This window comes from Varanus komodoensis, unplaced genomic scaffold (assembly GCF_004798865.1).
Source record: "Varanus komodoensis strain SLA01 unplaced genomic scaffold, ASM479886v1 scaffold8, whole genome shotgun sequence".
Lineage (NCBI taxonomy): Eukaryota > Metazoa > Chordata > Lepidosauria > Squamata > Varanidae > Varanus > Varanus komodoensis.
This window is the reverse complement of record NW_025336481.1, coordinates 30,740,125-30,760,081: the sequence shown is the minus strand read 5'-3', so window position 1 is coordinate 30,760,081 and position 19,957 is coordinate 30,740,125. Positions and strand designations below refer to the sequence as shown.

Sequence of the window (19,957 nt, the reverse complement as noted above, 5' to 3'; positions counted from 1 at the left end):
AAAATTCAGGGAAAATAATCACCACTCTCTCCAGTGAATTCCACAGGTCCAATCCATTTGAAGGCTGGTTTTCGACCTCTTTCTTCTGTTACATGTACTTTCTTTATCAGGCCAAGACTAGTTAGGACATTGGCAATATCATACAATCTTCGAACCTTTGCTAAAAGAAAAACAGTTTTAAGTTCAAATAGATGAGTATATTACATATAAATGTAACTAAGCATGCTGAATAACTGTTTCCAGAAAACAACAACAATAATAATCTAAAGTGCATCTTATCCTGAGATGGATTGGTATGGTGCAAATCCTTATTCCAACCAGTGGAATAACAATATGCAATTAGTATGCATGAAATATTTATCTATTGCACACCAATACATTTTACTTTAAGAAAAGCACAACACTTATATTTTATATTGTGGTCTTCAAGTTCAGCCCCAGCCTTACATAAATGGATACACCAATTTTAATCAAGCAGGATTATAACTTCTTTGAAATGTACTCACAACTTAATCTAAGACAACTAATTTCATTTTAAAGGTCAACATCACAGGGGATAATCGTTATAACCTTGTCATTTACTTTTAGACGTCTCCCTCTCCAATGCACAATAGCCAACTAATAAGTTCTGGTCACTGCATCTCAAAAAGGATAGTGCAGAGTTGGAAAATAGCAACCCAAATGATCAAGAGGCTCTCCCATAAGTAAAGGTCACATCCGGATCCTCAGTGACAAGATGATAATTCACCCCTCAGAAATAACCCTTACTTTTGAACTTGCTGTGATCTGCTGTATCTTGGCTTTCTTCTATTAATATTTTCGCTGCTATGTCGAGAGTGACTATCTTGGTCTTGGAGACAAGGAACAGCATGACAAATTTTTGGCTCATAATCCTCAGCGACTTGTCCTTTCTGCTGTTTGCAGACGCTGTATTACAAACACAACCCAAGTCTCAGCATGTTACATCTATCACAGCCAAGAAAGCATTATGAAGGCATCTTGCGCAGAAAAAAAGAAGAACATTTCTTTGTTGGAAAAATTGTTTTTTTAACGAGTGGAAAATAATTACCAGTAACAGATGGATGGATGCTTGCATTTTCACTCTCTTCAGGAAAAGAAGAAAGGGCAATAAAGAAATATCCAGAAGAAATGCATTCAAAAGTGGGAAATCCTAAGCAAGATTGTACTCAGTGTGTAATACTGGAGGCAAGAAAGGGTGAATTCAGGCTATATAGGTGATATTCCAGAAAGTGGTAACACTAAGGCTAATGAACAACAGCAGGGGAAAGATCATATATGGAGGATTGGGACAATGAGTGAGGAAAAAACCACAATAACTAACTATGGATGCAGTTCCAGCACTTGGAAGAAAAGGAGGTTTGCCTCTCGAGAGATATAATTATCTTTTGGGCACAATAATTAAAATAAATAAAATAGAACTGCACATATTTTTTACAGACATTATGGCAAAATTTCTTGCTACCTTGCCAGTAGCTTAGTTAACTTACCAGATGGACAATCTGTCTCTGAGAAGTCAAGCAACTGTCGGTCCTGGAAATCGATAAAGGTCTCTCTTTTTTGTTCTCCAAATCTACACTCAAGGTCCGGCTCTTTTTGCTGGAAATAAGCCATAAGTTCTTCATATTTCTGCAGCTCTCCTATTCCTTGGAGGTTTTTCAAAGTCTGACTCAAGCTACGGCGACCATGCCAACAGTACTGATTCTTAGCCACTCGGCTAACAAGATCAAGAGACTCCAAGACATTCACTATGTCATAAATTCGCCTACGTTCAACTCCTACATATAGAAACAAAAGCAAAACATATAGAATAAAAGCAAAATATGGGGGGATCCACACCTCCCTTTTCTCACTCAGTTGCAAAATAATAATGAAGACTCTGCTTCCAAATCAGCAAATGTAATTATAGCCAACTTTGACTGTTAGCATCTGCACAAGCTATGCACGCAAAAGGTATCAAAAAAGTGCTGCAGTGCTGACTTGGTTTTAATTGCTATGTTTTATGCAGGAAAAAAATTGTATTACAGTAGCAAACATGTTCCTTAGGAGACAATATTCTGTGTCATTCCTTATTAGAATGCTTAGAACACTTAGATCCATCAGGATCGAGCTGGGAATGCTATAGGTTTAAAAATGCTCCCTATCCTTCACTACAATGGCTTTAAGTCAGATAAAAGAATTAAAGCCAGTTTTAGCTGGGATATTAACATCACAATTAGTAGTCCATAATTATATCCTCCTGGCTTGGGCCTTTAGGTGATATCAGAGGACCAATATGGTATATAAACCTTCTCCAAGACAGAGAAATTTGTTTATGAGGGAGGCTGCCAGATTCTCCTTCTGTCTCTTTAACTCTAGTCTTCAACCTCTTGCCCAGGAGGCTTTCTTGCCTCATTATACAACAAGCTTCAAGAAATGGCCACTATATGCTAAGCACAGAAGCCATTAGACTTCTAAAGCCGTTCTCTAGGAGGCAGTAGTGTGACCACACCTCCAAAATCTCACCTGGACTCAACAGTGTTTGCTAACTAGAACCCAGCACCAAATGCCACTGCTTTTTAGAGATGGTACTTGAGAACAAGTGCAGGCACTTTTGAGGATATTGATTGTGCAGATACGTTGAAGTCTGGGTTTTGACCTGGGTATGAAACCAAGTCAGCCTTGGCTGCCCTGATGGATGACCTTTATCAGGAGAGACAAGCAGAGCAACCCTGCTAATTCTAATCCACCTCTCATCAGTTTTTGATACCACTGTCATGGTATCCTCCTAAACAGACTGTGCGGATTAAGTATTGGAGGCACTGAGTTATACTGGTTTTGGTCTTAGCTGTGAGGTCAATTCCAGAGAGTAACACTGTTACTCTGGGCAACTGTTCCTCAAACCCCTGGCAACTGAGCTATGCAGTTCTGCAGGGTACCATTCTTTCTCCAGTGTTATTGAACAGTCATATGAAGCTACCATGATGGACATTAGAGGATTTGGAGCCAAGTGCCATCAGTACACTGATGACACACAACTTTGTCTCCCTGTGATAACTAGACCAGGAAATGTTGTGCAAATCCTAGATCAGTGGTTGTACTCGGAGATGGGATAAATGAAGACCAATAAACTGAAGTTAAATCCTGGAAAGAGAAGTCCTGTGGGTGAATGTTCTGGATGGGATTGCACTCCCTCTGAAAGATCAGGTTAACAGTCTGAAGGTACTCCTAGATCTGCTGCTGTTATTGGAGTCCCAAGTAATGATAGTGGGGCACAGTGCCCCGTAATCCTCATTGATTTGCCAGATACAGCCTTTCCTGGACAAGGATAACTTGGCCACAGTGATACATGGATGAATAATTTCAAAGTTGGATTACCACAATGTATTTTATGTAGGGCTACCCTTAGGGCTGCTGTAAAAGCTGGAGTTGGCACAGAATGCAGAGGTTCTACTGTTGCCAAGAGCTGCCTCTTTTCAGTTTGCATCTCCCTTGCTAAAGGAACTGCCCTGGTTACCAACTCACTACCAAGCCATGCTTATGGTTTTAGTGCTAGTGTGCAAAGCCTAGCACTAAACTTGGGACCACACTCCTTTACCAACCTGTCTGGTGATTAATTCTTCATTGGATGTATGTCCTAAGTGGAGTCCACCAGAAGAACTTTAAGTGCAATGGCCCCTTTCTTTCAAATGCCCTGCTTTCATTCGTCAGGCAGGAACCAACCCTTTGCTGTTTTCAGGGCCTGCTCAAGGCAATCTTATTCTGGGAAGCCTTTTCTTGCCAACTAGCCACCATGTTACTGTTATTTTTAAAACGTCTCAATGTATTGTTTTGAGTCTTGTATTTGTTTTAACCTCACATTGTTCACTGCTCCAGAGTCTGTTTGGATGTGAAATAGAATGCAACTCCGAAGCACATATACCTGAGCCAGTTATCGCGCTACAATATTATACTTCCTCAGAGTAAGCCTTGCCAAACTCAAACATACCTCTGAGCAGATATGCAAGGATTGGGATTAGAACCCTAATGAATCTACCAAGATCCTCTCTCACCTGGAGACATCTCATATGACCACTCTTATGTCTTACTTTTAATATGGATGGTAACCAATATAGCTGTTTCTGCTGAACTGATCTATGTTCATATAAGTACAAAAACATGGAACCATGACGGCTCTAGATTCCCAACACATTCTCTTCCCTGGCTTTATCTTGTGAAAACCTGCATAGATAGCCAGTGCCTCACATAACCTTTCATCTGCAGACACTCACACAATCTCTTAGAATGACATGGCTGTTTGCTATACACAAGTGCATAAAAGATAATTATTACTATGTTTTTACTATGTTGAGAACAGCAGCAATCCAAGGAAGAATAAGCTGCTGGCTATGAATTACCATGTTACACAATGCCAACCATGTAATTACTTAAGAGCCAAGCAATAAGCTTTTGGCACTAAGGCTGCTATTACTGAAGATCTGAATAAATAAATCTGAATAAACCTTCTGAAGATCTGAATAAATACTACATTGTTTGGTAATCTTCCTGCAGTCAAGGGGTCTCTGTTCCTCCCGCCCTCCGCCCCCCATGGTTAATGATGCACACTATCACTTAGCTGAAAACAACATGGAGGCCAGTAAGACTTATTGTGCTACCGTTTAAAATATCTGTCATGATCCTTAAAATATCTATGTAAACAGAAGTAAACTGCTATGCTACAGCAAGTCTTCATAGAAAGAATTATTTAGAGTTGATTGCAATGATTGGCTAAGATAATACAATAATTTTGTATTAAAGCAGAATTTAGAATACAGACTAAAGAATTCAGACTGCTGGTTTTTGGCACAGAGTCAAGGCTTGCTGTGGTATACATCTTTCTCAAACTATTATCTTGACATGAGGGTCAATAGGGCTGCAAGTTCTCCTGGGACATGTTACCTAGAACATGTAGATTCATCCTCCTGTTAGTCATACCCCAGGACAAAGCACAGTTCCTGTGCTTCCACCAATACTCTAAACCATAGACAGTAGCATTAATTTCCATTTAAGGAACTATTAAAATGGTGCTTTATGTAATCTGAGAGATCCCAAAGTACTTTGCCTTAGAAGAAGATTTGGGTTGTGAGGTTATGGTAGAAACAGCTTACAGCCTGACTTGTGTTTCTTGGTACTGTCACTTCTCAATGCATTTTTCATTAAATTCTGTGTCGTAAAGGGCAATAAAAATCTACCCTAAACACTGTCAAAAATCTATTTTTTAAAAATCTGCTATATGGATAGCAAACATGAAAAATAACCCTACATATTACATAGATGAGCTTACCTTATATACCCTTTAGGCCATCAGTCCATCAAGACCTTTTGCACGCAAAGCATATGCTCAACCACTGAGCTACAGACCTTCATCGTTATATTTCAATCATGAAGTAATCTACTTAAAAGGCCTAGTAATTATAATGAACTTGTTTCCAAGTAACTGTGTTTAAGTTGGTTATTTATTAATGCTATTTAGATTTCATCTTTAACTGTTTTCTTAAGATTGTCTCACAAGGGATAAGATGGAGGAGGAGATGTAAGCTGCCTTGAGCCCTTTGTAGGAAAAAGGCAGGATATAAATGGAAAAATAAATAAATAAATAAATAAATAAATAAAGGTAGCTGCAACTGAACTACCATCCAGTAAAACTGTTTATTTGTGTGTGTGAAAGAGAGAGAGAGACGTTGGTGGTTCATTTGTTTTAGTGCTACCTTGATACTAAAAGCTGTATCTGTATCATCTACGGTGCAATTCTGTGTGAGTTTAGACAAAACAAATCCAACAACTCCAAGCATGTGCTAGCCATGGTATGCTGGGAGTTGTAGGCCTCTATCTAAAATTAATAGGACTGAACCCCAAATAACCCCCTTATTGAGGTAATTGAACATCAGTGGGATCCTGTGTAGCTTCTATGCACAAATTCCATGTCAAGAAACAAGAATAGCGGCAGCCTAAAAGTTACAGGGTTTTTTTTTTTCTTAAATACTATTTGAAAATACAATACTGCCTGAGGCACTGTTCTCTGCACAAAGTGCATGCTTTATTTATTTATTTATTTATTCTTTCTAAATGCTCAGAGATCATTTAGAGATTCTTAAGGAGTTGGTTCAGTCTGCATTCACCAGTTCCGGATTAATATGCCTAAACTTGCATAGAATTACACCCTAAACTACTGAAATGAGACTTGTCAGAATTGCCTGGTGGATCACACCTTGACAAGGTCACTAAAACATTCATCAGGAATATTTTTTTTTGTTTACATACCAAGACTAGAAGCCACTTCATCCAAAGAAATTGTTGTTTTTTCTGCTGATAACGGATAACTGGGGTAGCGAGCTAAGAATTTTTGGCACAACAATCCTAAGCTTTTCTGCTTCCTGCTCGGTCTCTGTTTTTCATATTCATCTGTTGTTCCATCATCCACAGTATCACACTAGAAATATACAATGATTATTCTTTTTAAAAATTGCACTCTTTTATAGGAGGCAACAGCACTAGTAACATATTTGTATTTATAATGCATCAGATACAGACTTTAAGAAGAGAAATGAAATACATGTAGCTGTTAGTATGCCAGATTATAAAGTTAAGTCCTGAAGTCTAGATTATATGAAACTGCCTACCCAAAGATCTATTAGTGGTCATGAGAAATATGTTTAGGGACATATTATTATGGGTGTAAAAGCACATAAACTATTAAGGCTAGTTCCCCAGCCTTCTGCACAATTTGGATAAATAGGAAATTTGCCTTGGATTTCTTCAGAGGAGTGTCACTTCATTTGTCATCCAAATCTTTGTGGCTCCCCAGTTTAGTATCATGGAAAAATGGTTTGGGGTAGAGGGAAACATACCTCCCTGAAAAGGAGTCTTGGGGTAACAAGTTTCTTTGAAGGGGTAGGCTCTGTCTCCTCTTCCACATTGGGGTACAATAATTTTATTTCCTCCTTTGACATATAATATGTATTTTTAGAGTGGTCTTTGATGGCACAGCCTATACCTGCAAGATTACTTTTAAGGTGTTTATACTGGGACGGTTTGCAGAGTCCCAACACTTTCATCCAAGCCACTGTCCAGTTATCTTCCAAAACTTCAGGATCAATCCACTTTGCTTTGAACTGTTTCAGGAAAGACTTGTTTTACTTCAGAAGAGGTCAAAATACCTCTAGAGCTTCTTGCTTTGGTTTGAAATTTGGACCCTTTCAAATGAGGTCTGTGGGCCAACATTAAAATAATTAATTGCTTACAATTTACTAAGCACTTTTCATCAATTAAAGACGTAGCAATCCCAGCTGTCTAAAAGATACAACTCAAGACAGGAAAGGAAAGGGCAAAAAGGAGAAATCGACAGGTATCTTCTCCGCAGTCCAGAAGCTCAAATTTAATACCACAAAAGACTTTCAAACACACTAAGAAAGTGATTTGAAAGGCTTGCAGTGCAACAAGTGCTTCTTTGCAAGGGAATCTGTTAAACTAGTCCTGAATGTTGAAAGGACCCTCGGCTTTCATTTTTCCTGAAAACACATGAAAGCAATCTTCACTGGAGAGGTTCTAAGAGTGACAATTCCCAGTAAGTCTTTAGTTTCCTCTCAGAGAACTTTTAAAATGAATGTCATATAGTGCAGACAGATTTTGACTTAACAATCTTGCATTTTAAAAGAAGTGGCAATGTTTATTTAACAATAGAAATGCTATAGAAAAGTAACAGGTATTAATGCTGTTATCACAGGGAAGCAAGATGTATGTGGCCAGTAAACACAGGCATTCATGTTTTGAACTGAAAGTGTTCAGAGTATTCAGAAAAATCAGGAACTTTAGGAAATGGAATTAAATTATATACTAAATTTCAGTTGACCTGAGCACCAATTCAGAAAACCGGATCAAGTGCAGATATTTTGCAGGTTTGGAAACAACTGGCAATGGTTATTCTATAGAATGACTCATAGTCATTTATTAGTCATTACACCAATCGCAATTTATTTTGCCTGCTGATGAAAGTATTTAACTTTGTAAAAGAAAAAGAAGTCATCATGACATTTGGAAAGCAAAAACAAAAAACAAAAACAAAAACAAAAACCAAAACAAAACTTTTTTCATATGTGTATGTTCATAAACTCTAAGTCATATGTCATGTTCATATACAGAGGGTGACAAAAATGCATACACATTTTAAGAAAGGAAAAAAACTGTATTAAAAACTGTTGCATGGTGATGCCAGCATTCATTTGATTAATGCCATCTTTTGAGCAAACAGCATACTACACATTGCTACCATAATTCAGTTCAACCTTGAAAAGTAATACATAGATAACATCTCTTTCAGTGTTTATATTTTTGGCGCCCCCTGTACTTCCAGGCAGTATCAATGCATTTGCACAAAGGAAGTACCTTATGACCAAATAGACCAAAATGACAAGTAAAAACATAGAAAGTAAGATGTCTAAGAAGGGTTAAAGCAGAACAAATGATCTGAAGTCCCTGATGGGAAAGAAAAACTAGAAATTCATATAGAATAAATTATGAATAACTAAAGAGAAAATGAAAATGTAAACTGAAGGTTTGATGTTAATGTTAAAATGAAGGCCTTATTCTTTCCTAGCCAGTAGGCAGTGATCAAACACATTGGTGAATCAGATTCTATCAGCAGGAAATGTTTGAATAAATGCTGAGAGCAACAACCAAACCAGAGCACCAGGCAATTTCCAAGGATGCACTGGATGTTCTGTGAGAAATGTCAGGGACTCGATTAACAGTCTGAAAAGTATGCATGATACTGATGGCTACTGGTTAAAATGAGAGGATTTAGTTCTTTATGGAAACTCCAGTCTACAGCAGAGCATCCTTGACTCAAATACAGTAGATCTGCAAAACTCCAAATAGGAATCTGGAGTTCCAGGGTCAGTATATGGCTCTCTTGCACTTGCTCGACTTCTTTCTACAAAACCTTGTGCCAACAGGCCAGGATGAAAGTTCAGCTGAAGTCAAGCCTGCAAATGCTGGAGAACACCAGCAGATTCTTTGTGCAAAGTACACAAGACCCACAAGTCACATGCACAGAAGCAGAACTCTGTCTGAGCTCGCTTCCTGCCAGATGCCTATGGAAAAGTTTAGTGTGAGATGGACTTAGGAAAGAGAGAAAGCAGGCAGGAGTCCAGGTTGCCTAGTTAAGGAAATCTGATGGAATCCCACCCCCAACACAAATTCCTCACACATCCAGGGAGTGTGTGGTGTAGTGATTAGTGTTGGATTAGGACTGGAGAGACCCAGGTGACTTTGGGCCAATCACTGACTCTCATTCCAACTTATCTCTCAGGGATGCTGAGGATAAGAGGAAATGGCAGATTATGCATGCTGCCTTGGGCTCCTTGGAGGAAAGGCAAGACATAAATTTAACAAGCACATTGGCAGCTATTTTATGCAGCTAAACAGATTATTATATAAGCAGCTCTCAAATTACTAACAATTTTGCCCAAATTTTCTGCAACCAGTCTCTTACCTGCAAGCAATCAGAAAAACTGTCATTAAATGCATTGTTCTCAATTGGTCTGAAGAGTTCTTTCTTCTTTTCACGATCCCGCATGTCAGGGCTAGCAGCACTAATAAGCATCTTCAGGTTAGCTGTGGGGGTCCATGGGTCTGCCAGGGGCCTATCACTCAGCTTAACAGGTGTAATTGGACTCCTCTCGGGGGTGCAGTTTTTTTGCTTTGACAAATCAATGGGTTCATTTTTCATGGGAGTCTTTGGGGTCATTCTGGGTCGATCAAATATGTTTTCCTATTAGAAAGAGAAAATAGTTTAGTTTGGTTGAAAGGTAGAGGGACAACCAATCAATGCTGCTGCTGTTATAAATATTGTAATAGTTTGCAGGGTCTTATCATATGTCAACATTAAAGCAATGGCCTATTCAGTATCTAATGCTGACTTGGTTTGCATGACACAACAGCCCACTGCAGCTTAACATATCCATGGGGGCTGTTGCAGTGCACCAGGGACTTGCAGATGCCTTTCTGCATGATCCCCATGTGCACCCAGCTTGCATGGCTTGTGTCATGCAAACCTAGATGGTTGTTTGAGGCATATCAAGCCACAGAGAGCCAGGCTCCATTTCTGCATCATGGCTGCAGCATTTGGTGCAACACAATAGCCCCCGAGGGTAAATTAAACCATGGTGGGGTGTTACAGTGTGCCAACAAACCAACAGCGTTCCACAGGATGGTAAACATTCTAAAATCTGGGACACAGATGAGAGGGACTACGCTTAGACCCACCTTCCGCATACTAAAAACAGAAGGCACAGGAGGAAAGTTTTGAGCCAAATGTAAGCATTCCTCATGGCTATATACATGTACACACATATATAGGGATACCTACCTACCAGGGTTGGCATTAACTGCTTAAGCCACCTTGATACCATGTTTTGCTGGAAAGGTGGAGTATAGATCAAATACTTATACACATAGATTGGGCACTTGCAGAACACACACCTTGTCAGAAGCCCACTAAGAACCCCTGGATTTACCCTTCCTCTTCATAAATCCAACCTGTTCAGTATGATATGTCTGATCTATGAGCAGCATTCAAAATTCTGAGCTGAGGAAAGGCAATCCTCTACAGTAAGCCTAGATTACTACAATCCACCATGTTATTTTAAACCATGCAGAGGTTTAAAAGACTCATTACTTTTAGCTTTTTCACACGCAGCTTTGCATAATGGCAAACACCCATGATCTTTTCTCATGGGAATTTCAATCTGTAGCCACATTTCTGAGGGCTAAAATGGCTTTTGGATGGTATGTCAGATTTAGTTTTTGGGGTATTCTAGGGTATTATTTCATTACTGACATATCTGTGTCAATGCAAATTGCTGCACCAGTTCAATGCTTCTTTCTTAAATTTTGTGCCATTGCTGGGAATTGGGAAACCTTACTGGATTACTCTCATTCTGAAAGAAATATTCCACAGCAGTCAACAGTTATCTAGACTTGCAATACCTGCTCGGTTGGTTTGAGATGTGTAGATAAGGAATGACATGAAGAAAGACAAATGTATTTCTGCAATGTGAATGGTTTGATACATGCAGTGGCAAGCAATTTTGTGCAAGCAATTATGAATTATCTTGCTGTTTTCTATCAAGTACCACATCAAAAATCTATCAAGTCAAAAGACAAAAATTATTTGCATATTTTTGCATACTGATCTTTCTTCTTTGTGTTTAAACATGCTGCATATAAATTTAAAGTCTTATTGCTCCACAGTAGTTTCTAGCTATTAATATTGTAATCCTATGCGTGTTTAAACAAACAAAAGAGTCCATTCCCCAGCCAGCACGGAACTTTTTTCTGTCTAAACTTACATATGATTACACCTGAAAAATGGCAGCTTAAGCAGACAAACTATATCCATCCATTTAATTAAAGTAAAATTAATTACTTTAAGTTAATTGAAGTAAAAGAGAATAGGAGCTTCCATTCAACAGCCTTGGATCTAGATCACATTATTTTGAGGAGCTCAGTCATGGGATTTGAAGACATTTTAATTTTTACTTTAACACTGTTATGTAGAGTCCCAATTTTCTTAAGAGGAAGGGCTTTTACAGTCATCTCCCCCCCACCCCACTCTGAAGCTGCCACTGTGCATAGGTACATGTGCTGGGATGTGTGTGGAGTTTTTGAATCTCCCACCTTCCAATTTATTTAATGGATGTTTCAGATGCGGAGGCAAAATAAGAGCCCCTTCCCCAAGTACTACTGCTCCAATCAAAGCCCTATACCCTGTGGAAAGGTAGAACAAGAATGTTGGGATAATCCACGAGGCAGTATTCTCAGGTGAACTTTCATGTAGCTCCTTCACTTTATGAGAGAGGACTGCGTGGTTCACAGTGTCACATTTGACACCTGAGAATGACCATCCAGTGACCACTTTGCTCAGCTAATGTCCAGGTAACATGTACTGCCTAAGTTCATCACAAGCATGCTGAGACTATGGCAAACTTAATGATTCGTGATCCCATCTTTAAAGTGTTGTGTAAAAACTCCAACTAATTAGCCTAGAATAAATGATTCACAACTTCCTTAAAAGGATGAACTCCTTGACTTTCCATGAGATCAGAGCTGAAAGAAGCTATAAGTTGTCCAAGTGGAACATTTAGCAAGTTAGGAAGCTGCCCAACTGAAGTAGTGCAAAAAACTGTTGAATTGTGTGTATGAGAGAGAGAGAAAAAACATGGCTGGAACTAGTAACAATTATCACATGTAACTGTAATCAGATGAAAATAGTTTTTAGTTTTCTAAACAAACCTTTTACGAAATAATAACTAGGCTAAACAGTACTGAAAATATCAGTTCCAATACAATTCGAAGCTCATGGTGACAAAACGGAGCACAATTTAAACCAACGCTTAAGCCCAGTGAGCAAATTTACCACTACAGAACTCAAGAGTTTATCCACCCAGTTTTGGCTGCTTACCTTTTGTGCACTCTCCCCATCTTCATCTATCAAATTTATCCTTGTGTGTCTCGGGCTAATCAGGTCTTTTAGTGTTAAGCAATTCGCCTCCATCTGTAAACCTGAGAGTTGCACAAGAACTTCATCATCTTACATCACCTACCACCCAAAAAATAATTTTCAGATCCTAACTATCCTTGTCTCTCCTTTCCCCTCTAAACTGATTTGAAATCCTTAAAAATGAGGATGAGATCTTTATACTTCTCAGATCCTAAAGTAATAAAAAGATCGTATCGGGGGCAGGTGAGGTTGAGAAAGGGTAAAATCGTCAGCAACGGTCTTCACAACTAGAAATGGTCAAAAATTGGCCGTGGGATACCCTTCAAGTAGAGGACATTTCTGGCGAATCTGTCTTTGAAGCTCATAAAGTTCACGGCGGAATCGGTTACTTTTGGCGCAAAGAGGCTGAACAAGAGGGATCCCAGCCTTGAATGGGAACGAGACCCCGGAGTGCCCACTTCGCAGCTCAACAATCTGGCATGTCCTGCCTGAAGCGCGGGAGAGTCCGCGACCAACCCAGAGGGGCACCTTCCCGCCTCCATGTTCAGCAAGAAAGCCTGTGGAGGAAATGCTACGGAAAATGTTTTTCTGCCCCTCCGCCTTTTGGCCAGGGGGCGGCGGCGGGGAAGCCGCCCCTAACAACCCCGGGAACGAGGCGCAGGAAAAGCCAAGGCACCCCCGCCCCCGTAAGGCTAGGCGAACCCATCTCCCGCTTTCCCGCCCCGGACCCTCCGGGAATGCGGACTTACTTTCCTTGGGATTCCCTCTCGTGTTCCTCAAAGGGGTCCCTTTCCTTCAGAGCCTCGGGGCCCTATAAAGCCACCGCTGACGACGCCGCGCCTAAGGGGCATTGAGGGGATTCCGTGGGAAAGAAGAACCCCGAACCTCGTAACCGCTGCTTTGATGCCCGCCCGGGCGCCCGCCAGCGACGTGCCTATACTGGCCGCTTCGTTCCTGCTCTGGAGATTCCACTAGGCGCTAAAGCTTCTATTCTGGCGCCCTGCAACATATTTTTACAATCCGGCCAATCAGGCGCTCGCTGAAGGGGAGCCCGCCTGGAGTTCCCGCCAATCAGCTCTAAGCCCTGCTCTGAGAGTTGGCGCTATACTCGGCGCGCTCTGAGTCCCGCGCGGTGGATGTGCCTGCGCCGGCTGATTTCCCCGCCGCCAATGCCGCCGCCGCCGCCGCCTCCTCCGCACCCCGCTCCTCCTTGTGTTTTTCCTCCCACCTTGTGGTACCTGGGTAGCCTGGGGCGGAGTGGCTCCACTGTGAGGAGAGCCGCTCCGATGCTTTTGTTAGGGAGCAGCGGGCGGCTCAAGTGCAGCCCTGGAAGAATAGGGGAAAGTGAAGGAAACAGATGGAGCTGGGAAACTTAAAACTCGAGAGACGCCGTGGAGAGCCGCAGGACTGCTTCGCGTCCCGCTTTGCTCTTTCCCTCCCCTACTGCTCTTGTGTAGGCGTCCTGGCTAGTCGCGCTTTCTGCGCTTCCTAAAACCTTTAAGCCCTTAGATGACAGGAAATGCACGTACACGCATCATGACCGTTTTGATTCTCGAGGTTTTTTAAAGGAAGTGGAAGAGGTTTTGTAATGTTTGACCTGGGATCTTCTTTGAAGTCCCAAAGCGCTGGTTTTGCTTGAAGTTACTGCTTTGCAGGGGAAAATAGGGGAATTCATTTGGTCCGGTCAAGAACTGCAAGCACACGACTTATTTGTAAATTACATTATTTTACCACCTCGTAGCCCACTGGCTTCTCCCGGAGGTTAAAAGTTATTTTAAAAAACAACAATACATTTAGGTTAACAACAATAAAAACAATATGACAAAAGTAACAACTTACAGCTATTAAGAAAATGAAAGTGTGGCATAGCAGAGATATAATAAAAACAGCATTGAAACAAATCTTATCTATTAATATCTCTGGCATATTTCACCTGATACTGAAAAGAAAACGGATACTGCCAGGCGCACCTTCTTGGGGAGCATGTTCCAGAGACAGGGTGCAACTGTTAGGCCCTTCTTCCTGTTTCACCCTCCTTATTGTAAACCATCCCAAAACATCAGTGGTGGATGGGGTACAAAAGGTTTAAATAAATACATAAATAATTGTGAGCCCACTATGGGCATGCTTGCAAGCCTGCCTCATGATTTGTGGTTGCTCTAGTCTAGGTACTGCAAATTTCCAACAGGAAAGGTGCTTATGTGAATCAAATTGGGAGTAGAGAGAAATTACGAGTTAAAAATAGAAGAGTTCTGCTGGATCAGGTCAATGGTCCATCTAGTCCAGCATACTGTTCACACAGTGTCCGAACAGCTGTCCACCGGATTCCACAAGCTGGACGGTGTGCTATCCCCAGTTCCCCAGCAAACAATATGCACAGGCACACTGGCTAAGAATTGTAGGTGATGGGAGTTCCACTCTGCACATGTGCCACCGTGAAGCTGTGAGTGTGTGGTTCGGTAGCTTGTGCCTACTGCTTGGATCCATAGCCACAAACCTGCTGGATCACCACACATTCACACGAGGGATTCTTGCTATTTTCCATTTAGGCATGAAATGATTATCTGGCAGATTTGGCCTACAAAACAAATCTGTCTGGACTCCAGCAGACCCTGCCATGAATGCTAAAACATTTGCCCCAGTTTTTAAAAAGCAAGAAATCAATTTTCAAAAGTTGTGTATGAAATAATTCTGAATGTTTCTATCACATTTTTGGAGTGTTTTGTATGCTAAGCTCCGGCCCTGTCCAACTATACAGGCTCTATGACTCTGAAACCTGTCTTCCTAAGTGCTGATTACTTGATTTTGGAGCCTGATCTACAGATAGGGGACTTCATTGTACAACAAAATAAACATTCTGCTCCTAACCAGGAATTGGAGAACTCCCCCCGAAGAACACAGAAACTGCTCAGCTCAGCTCTGTACATTTCCTTAAGGAACAGAAGCACAGTTTTAGTACCTGAGATATATAAGGAAGCTAGCCACCCATTTATCATGGTAGCTAACTGGCAAGGTGATTCAGAACCAAGTTTGTCTATTGTAGCTTACATGGTTGGTCTAATGCTGTGAATGCAATAAGGTTATGTGTCTTTTATAATATGTCTTGCAATAAGGTTATGTGTCTTTTATCATCTCCAAATTCAGTGACAACAAGACCAAACAGTGAAGCAGACAAAACTGTAAGCTGAGCTGCGCTTCTTCCTCATGTGGCATTTAGACCTGAGAAATCCTTCTATTGGCTCCTGTGGAAGACATTTTTCAAATATAATTACTCTGTAGGATGGGGCAAGAAGGGGAGGCTGCAGACATTATGCGGAAGCCCCATGGGCTGGGTTTAGCCCAGGGACCAGAGGATCCTTACTACTGATCTGCCCACGTTGTGGTCCTTTGCAGCAAGTCACCATTGACTTAATGTTTTGCCCTTCACAGCTCCACTCAGCTCTTGTAAACTTAAGACTGTGGCTTCCTTTATGAAACTGAGCCATCTCATATTTGGTCTTCCTCTTCTGCCTTCCATTTTCCCTAATATCATTGTCTTCTTCAGTGAATTTTGCTTTCTCATAATGTCCCTGAAGTATGACAGCTTCAATTTTGTCATTTTTGCTTCCCGGACAATTTTTTGCCTGATTTGATCTAGGACCCACTTGTTCATTTTTCTGTCGGTCCAGAGTATCTGCAAAGCTCTTCTTAAGCACCATGCCTTGAATACATCCATTTTCTTTCTGTCAGTGTTCTTGACTGTCCAGCTTGTGCACTTGTACATAGTGATTGTGAAGACAATAGTGTGGTTGATCTTGGACTTGGTCTTGAAATGTCCTAATACTTGAAGATATGTTATACTTTTTTCATTGCTGCCTTCTAGATTTCAGTCTTCCAATTTCTTGGCTGCAAGCAAAGGAGGAATGTGGGTGGGGGGTACGCAGCTCTGCTAACCTGCTGCCTTCTAGATGGGCACACCCAGATTTAAGCAAATGGGTCTGTTGTCACATCTAGTTCAAACCTCTTTAGCAGGAGTAAGAAACAATGAAGTAAGATCAGTGGGGCATTTCAGAATCATTTTCACAAGGGCAGATAAAGTACATCAAAGAGTTAGTGATGATTAGTGAACTGATTTTGATTTAGGAAAAACAGTGTTCCAGAATCATCCGTGTACTATATACCTAAATAAAGTAAATTGTTACAACTATAGTCGGCAGGCACAATCTTAGTGTTTGCCCTTTTCTCACATAGAATGGTTGCTGCTCAGAGCTCATTTATCTTAACCAAACAAAGCAAGAAGGGCGGAGAAAGAGGTAAGGGAGACATGTCAAGACCTCTTATTCCCTATAATACTCCACTGCATAGTGCACAGCAGTGTATGTTCACTGGGGATACCTTTGAGCACTGGTGTTTTGTCTGCACAGGAAAAGAGTACACCCATAGTATGTTTTCTGTCTTGTGAACTACCACTATATTATTATATACATTTACATCAGTTAAATAATTAAATCTCACATGATTAGAAATTCTTACTGAATTGAATGGGAGCTGTAAAATTGATAGTATCATCTGATTCATGTAGTTGCGTTCCATTGGTTGGTGTTTTCCCAACACACAGACACCTTTCCATAAAGTAAATGAAGAAAAACCAATCCAGCAAATACTGAACAAAATGAACTGGATCACTAAGGGTATTAACATTCAATATTTTTTATTTTATTTATTTTATTTATTAAAACATTTCTATGCCGCCCCTTGCCGAAGCCTCAGGGCGGCTTACAACACAATAAAATACAATAAAATACAAAAATAACAATATAAAATTAAAATTAACAATATAAAATAAATAAAAAATATAAAAGAAGTCGCCCTGGCCAGATATTTTCCCTTAGCATTTGAGATAGTTTTCAATACAGATCTGCCAATTCAGCGTTACTTTTTTGTTTAGCATGTTATTTGTATGGCCAACTTTTTAATGCAAGTTCTTACACAAGATGGTTTTAGGTCCCTGAGCCTGCACTCATTGATTACACAATGATTTTTGAACAACAGCTGGAAGTGATCGAACATCAAAGTAATTTAGAATAAGGTTAACTGAACAACTCTGCTCACTAATGGGGAGAGGTTAATGACTATTGCAGGAAACTTGATTTTGATTTTTAGTATAGAAATTAATTCTAAGAACGGTAACCAATTCTCCTTTTAAGCTTCATTGCTAGGATTTGTACTTAAAGCTCTTAGTCACTCTTTCTACTTTTGGTAGCATTACAGCAGTGAGATCTGAACTCTACACAAAGAATTCTTACTTTCCTGTTTTACCATGGCATAATCTCTAAGTGCAGCAGTACTATAACAGAATAGCTTGAACGTACAAGGAGAAAAAAGAATAGGAAAGTGCTCTGAAAGAAAAGAAGCAAAGCAAAAATATGATTCTTCTGGAAACATACTTTCATGATCTGTTAAAAAACAAAGTAGATCTATTTTAAGGTAATTATAAAGCAGATTAGGACACAACACTAATAAAAGGGCCTACAATTTCCAGCATTCTCCAGCCAGCCATGGAGAATTCTACAACTTTTTTTCTATCTAAACATGCATAGGAAGGTGCCCTAAGCTGTTTTGATCTTTAAGTTATATTAGAAACCCATTCAGTATCCATAGCAGAGTTTTTCAGTCATAATGTACAATGAAAAGAATACACCAGCTCAAATAGGAACATAGCAAGTTGCCTATATCAAGCAATAATTGTAGCCTGTTTGTTTGTTTGTTTGTTTGTTTGTTTGTTTGTTTTAACATTGAGAGGGAGTGACTCTCCAGGGTTTCAGACTGAACCTGGGACCAGCTGAATGCCAAGCAGATGCTCTGTCACTGAGCTATAGCCCTTCCCAGTGACACAAGATGAGTTATAAACAGGGTAGACTGTCCCCAGCATTTCTAAGGACCCTGATGACTAAAAGTGCATTTTAAATTTCCTAGGAATAACACAGGGGACCACCTGGCATTCTGTCAGTTCAGGCAGCGTGCATCTAGCCAGCTTGGAATCAAAATGCTTTGACTCTAAGCAGACCAGGACACAACAGGCTCAGGGATTTGGGGACCTTTTTCTATTTATGCCCTGTGCTCCCCATTCTTAATCACTCTATTCTGCAGCTCCTCCCTTGCCCATCTTGTTAAGGTTCATCATTGCACGGTTGTCCACAAAAACAAGCCAGCCTACAGTAAGATGCATTCTTTCAGGATATACAAATTGGATATTTGCCCTAATAATGTGAACTTTCCCTATGGCTAATACCATATTGCTGTAAAATAAAAGAAAAAAAAAGATTTCATTGAGCAGCAATTAACCACTGTAATGTGATACTGCTTTGACATAGCTGTGTTGCCAAAGTAAATTACTGCATCGGCAGTTTTTTGAGCCGCCTGCAACTGTATTGACTTCAATTCCAATCAGCTCACACGGAGATTGTTTCAATTATTAAACAAGAGCATAAGCAGCACTGGGTTAGTGAAAGACGGAGAGGCAGAGATCCAACATACTTGTCGGCATCAACTAGCAATGAACATGATGTATCTGCTGATTTTAATACTATTCTGCCTCTTCGCTTGACAGCTGTTTTAAACACCAGTGCATTCATTGGTTAAGAATGGTTTAAAGCCTCTGAAAGTATTAATAGTACCTGGATTCACAGGGCAACTGCACTGGTCCGAAGATTCCATATTGGAACAGCTGCCACGTCCAAGGCTCTGCTGGCTCACTGTGGCACGAAGTAGAGGCAAGGCTTTTTCTCTCATTTTGTCATTTCCCAATTCCTGTTGATCACGGGAGAGAATTAAGTATGTCTGCTCCAAGGCTGATGTGCTTGCGGTGGAGGTGTCAGGAATTATTATTATTATTATTATTATTATTATTATTATTATTAGAACATTTCTATGCCGCCCCTTGCTGAAGCCTCGGGGCGGCTTACAACACAATACAATACAATACAAAAATAACAATATAAAATTAAAATTAATAATATAAAATAAATAAAAAATATAAATGATATAGGATTCTATAGATCCAAGGTCTCACTCTACATGCCCATTTTAGCCCTGACCACCATCAAAACAGTGCCATGGTACCAGGACAGCACCAGGAAGATCTTTGGTGGTGGTCCTGCCACCCCACCAAAGGCAGAGCAGCACCTCTGCCATATCCTATGGCTTCTGAGCCTTCTCATGGGGAAGAAAGTGTTGCAACCTAAATTTGACATTTTGACACTCAGTTTTAAAACATGCAGTAACCATGGCCCTGATATACATGCAGTAAAGCTTTTCATGGAAGTCAGCTTCTTGCATAAAAAGTCATTTGCTGTTCATAGGTCAGTGTATCAAGACCTTGGGCTCTTATTTAAACATTTATTTACATTTATTTATTTATTTAAAACATTTCTATGCCGCCCC

The 19,957-nt window shown here is 40.3% G+C and overlaps 1 protein-coding gene across 1 annotated transcript in view; it reads right to left on the bottom strand.

The window, feature by feature from the left end:
* The window catches only part of E2F7 (E2F transcription factor 7), a 31,362-nt gene extending 18,022 nt beyond the window's left edge, over positions 1-13,340 (bottom strand). The window contains exons 1-7 of the mRNA XM_044455514.1: positions 13,285-13,340; positions 12,497-12,597; positions 9,527-9,805; positions 6,298-6,466; positions 1,509-1,796; positions 769-927; positions 23-160 (exon numbers count right to left, since the gene is read on the bottom strand). Coding sequence (XP_044311449.1) covers positions 23-160; positions 769-927; positions 1,509-1,796; positions 6,298-6,466; positions 9,527-9,805; positions 12,497-12,589 — 1,126 coding nt within the window. The 5' untranslated portion in view covers positions 12,590-12,597; positions 13,285-13,340. The remainder of the gene's footprint in view (positions 1-22; positions 161-768; positions 928-1,508; positions 1,797-6,297; positions 6,467-9,526; positions 9,806-12,496; positions 12,598-13,284) is intronic.
* Positions 13,341-19,957: the final 6,617 nt, after the last annotated feature.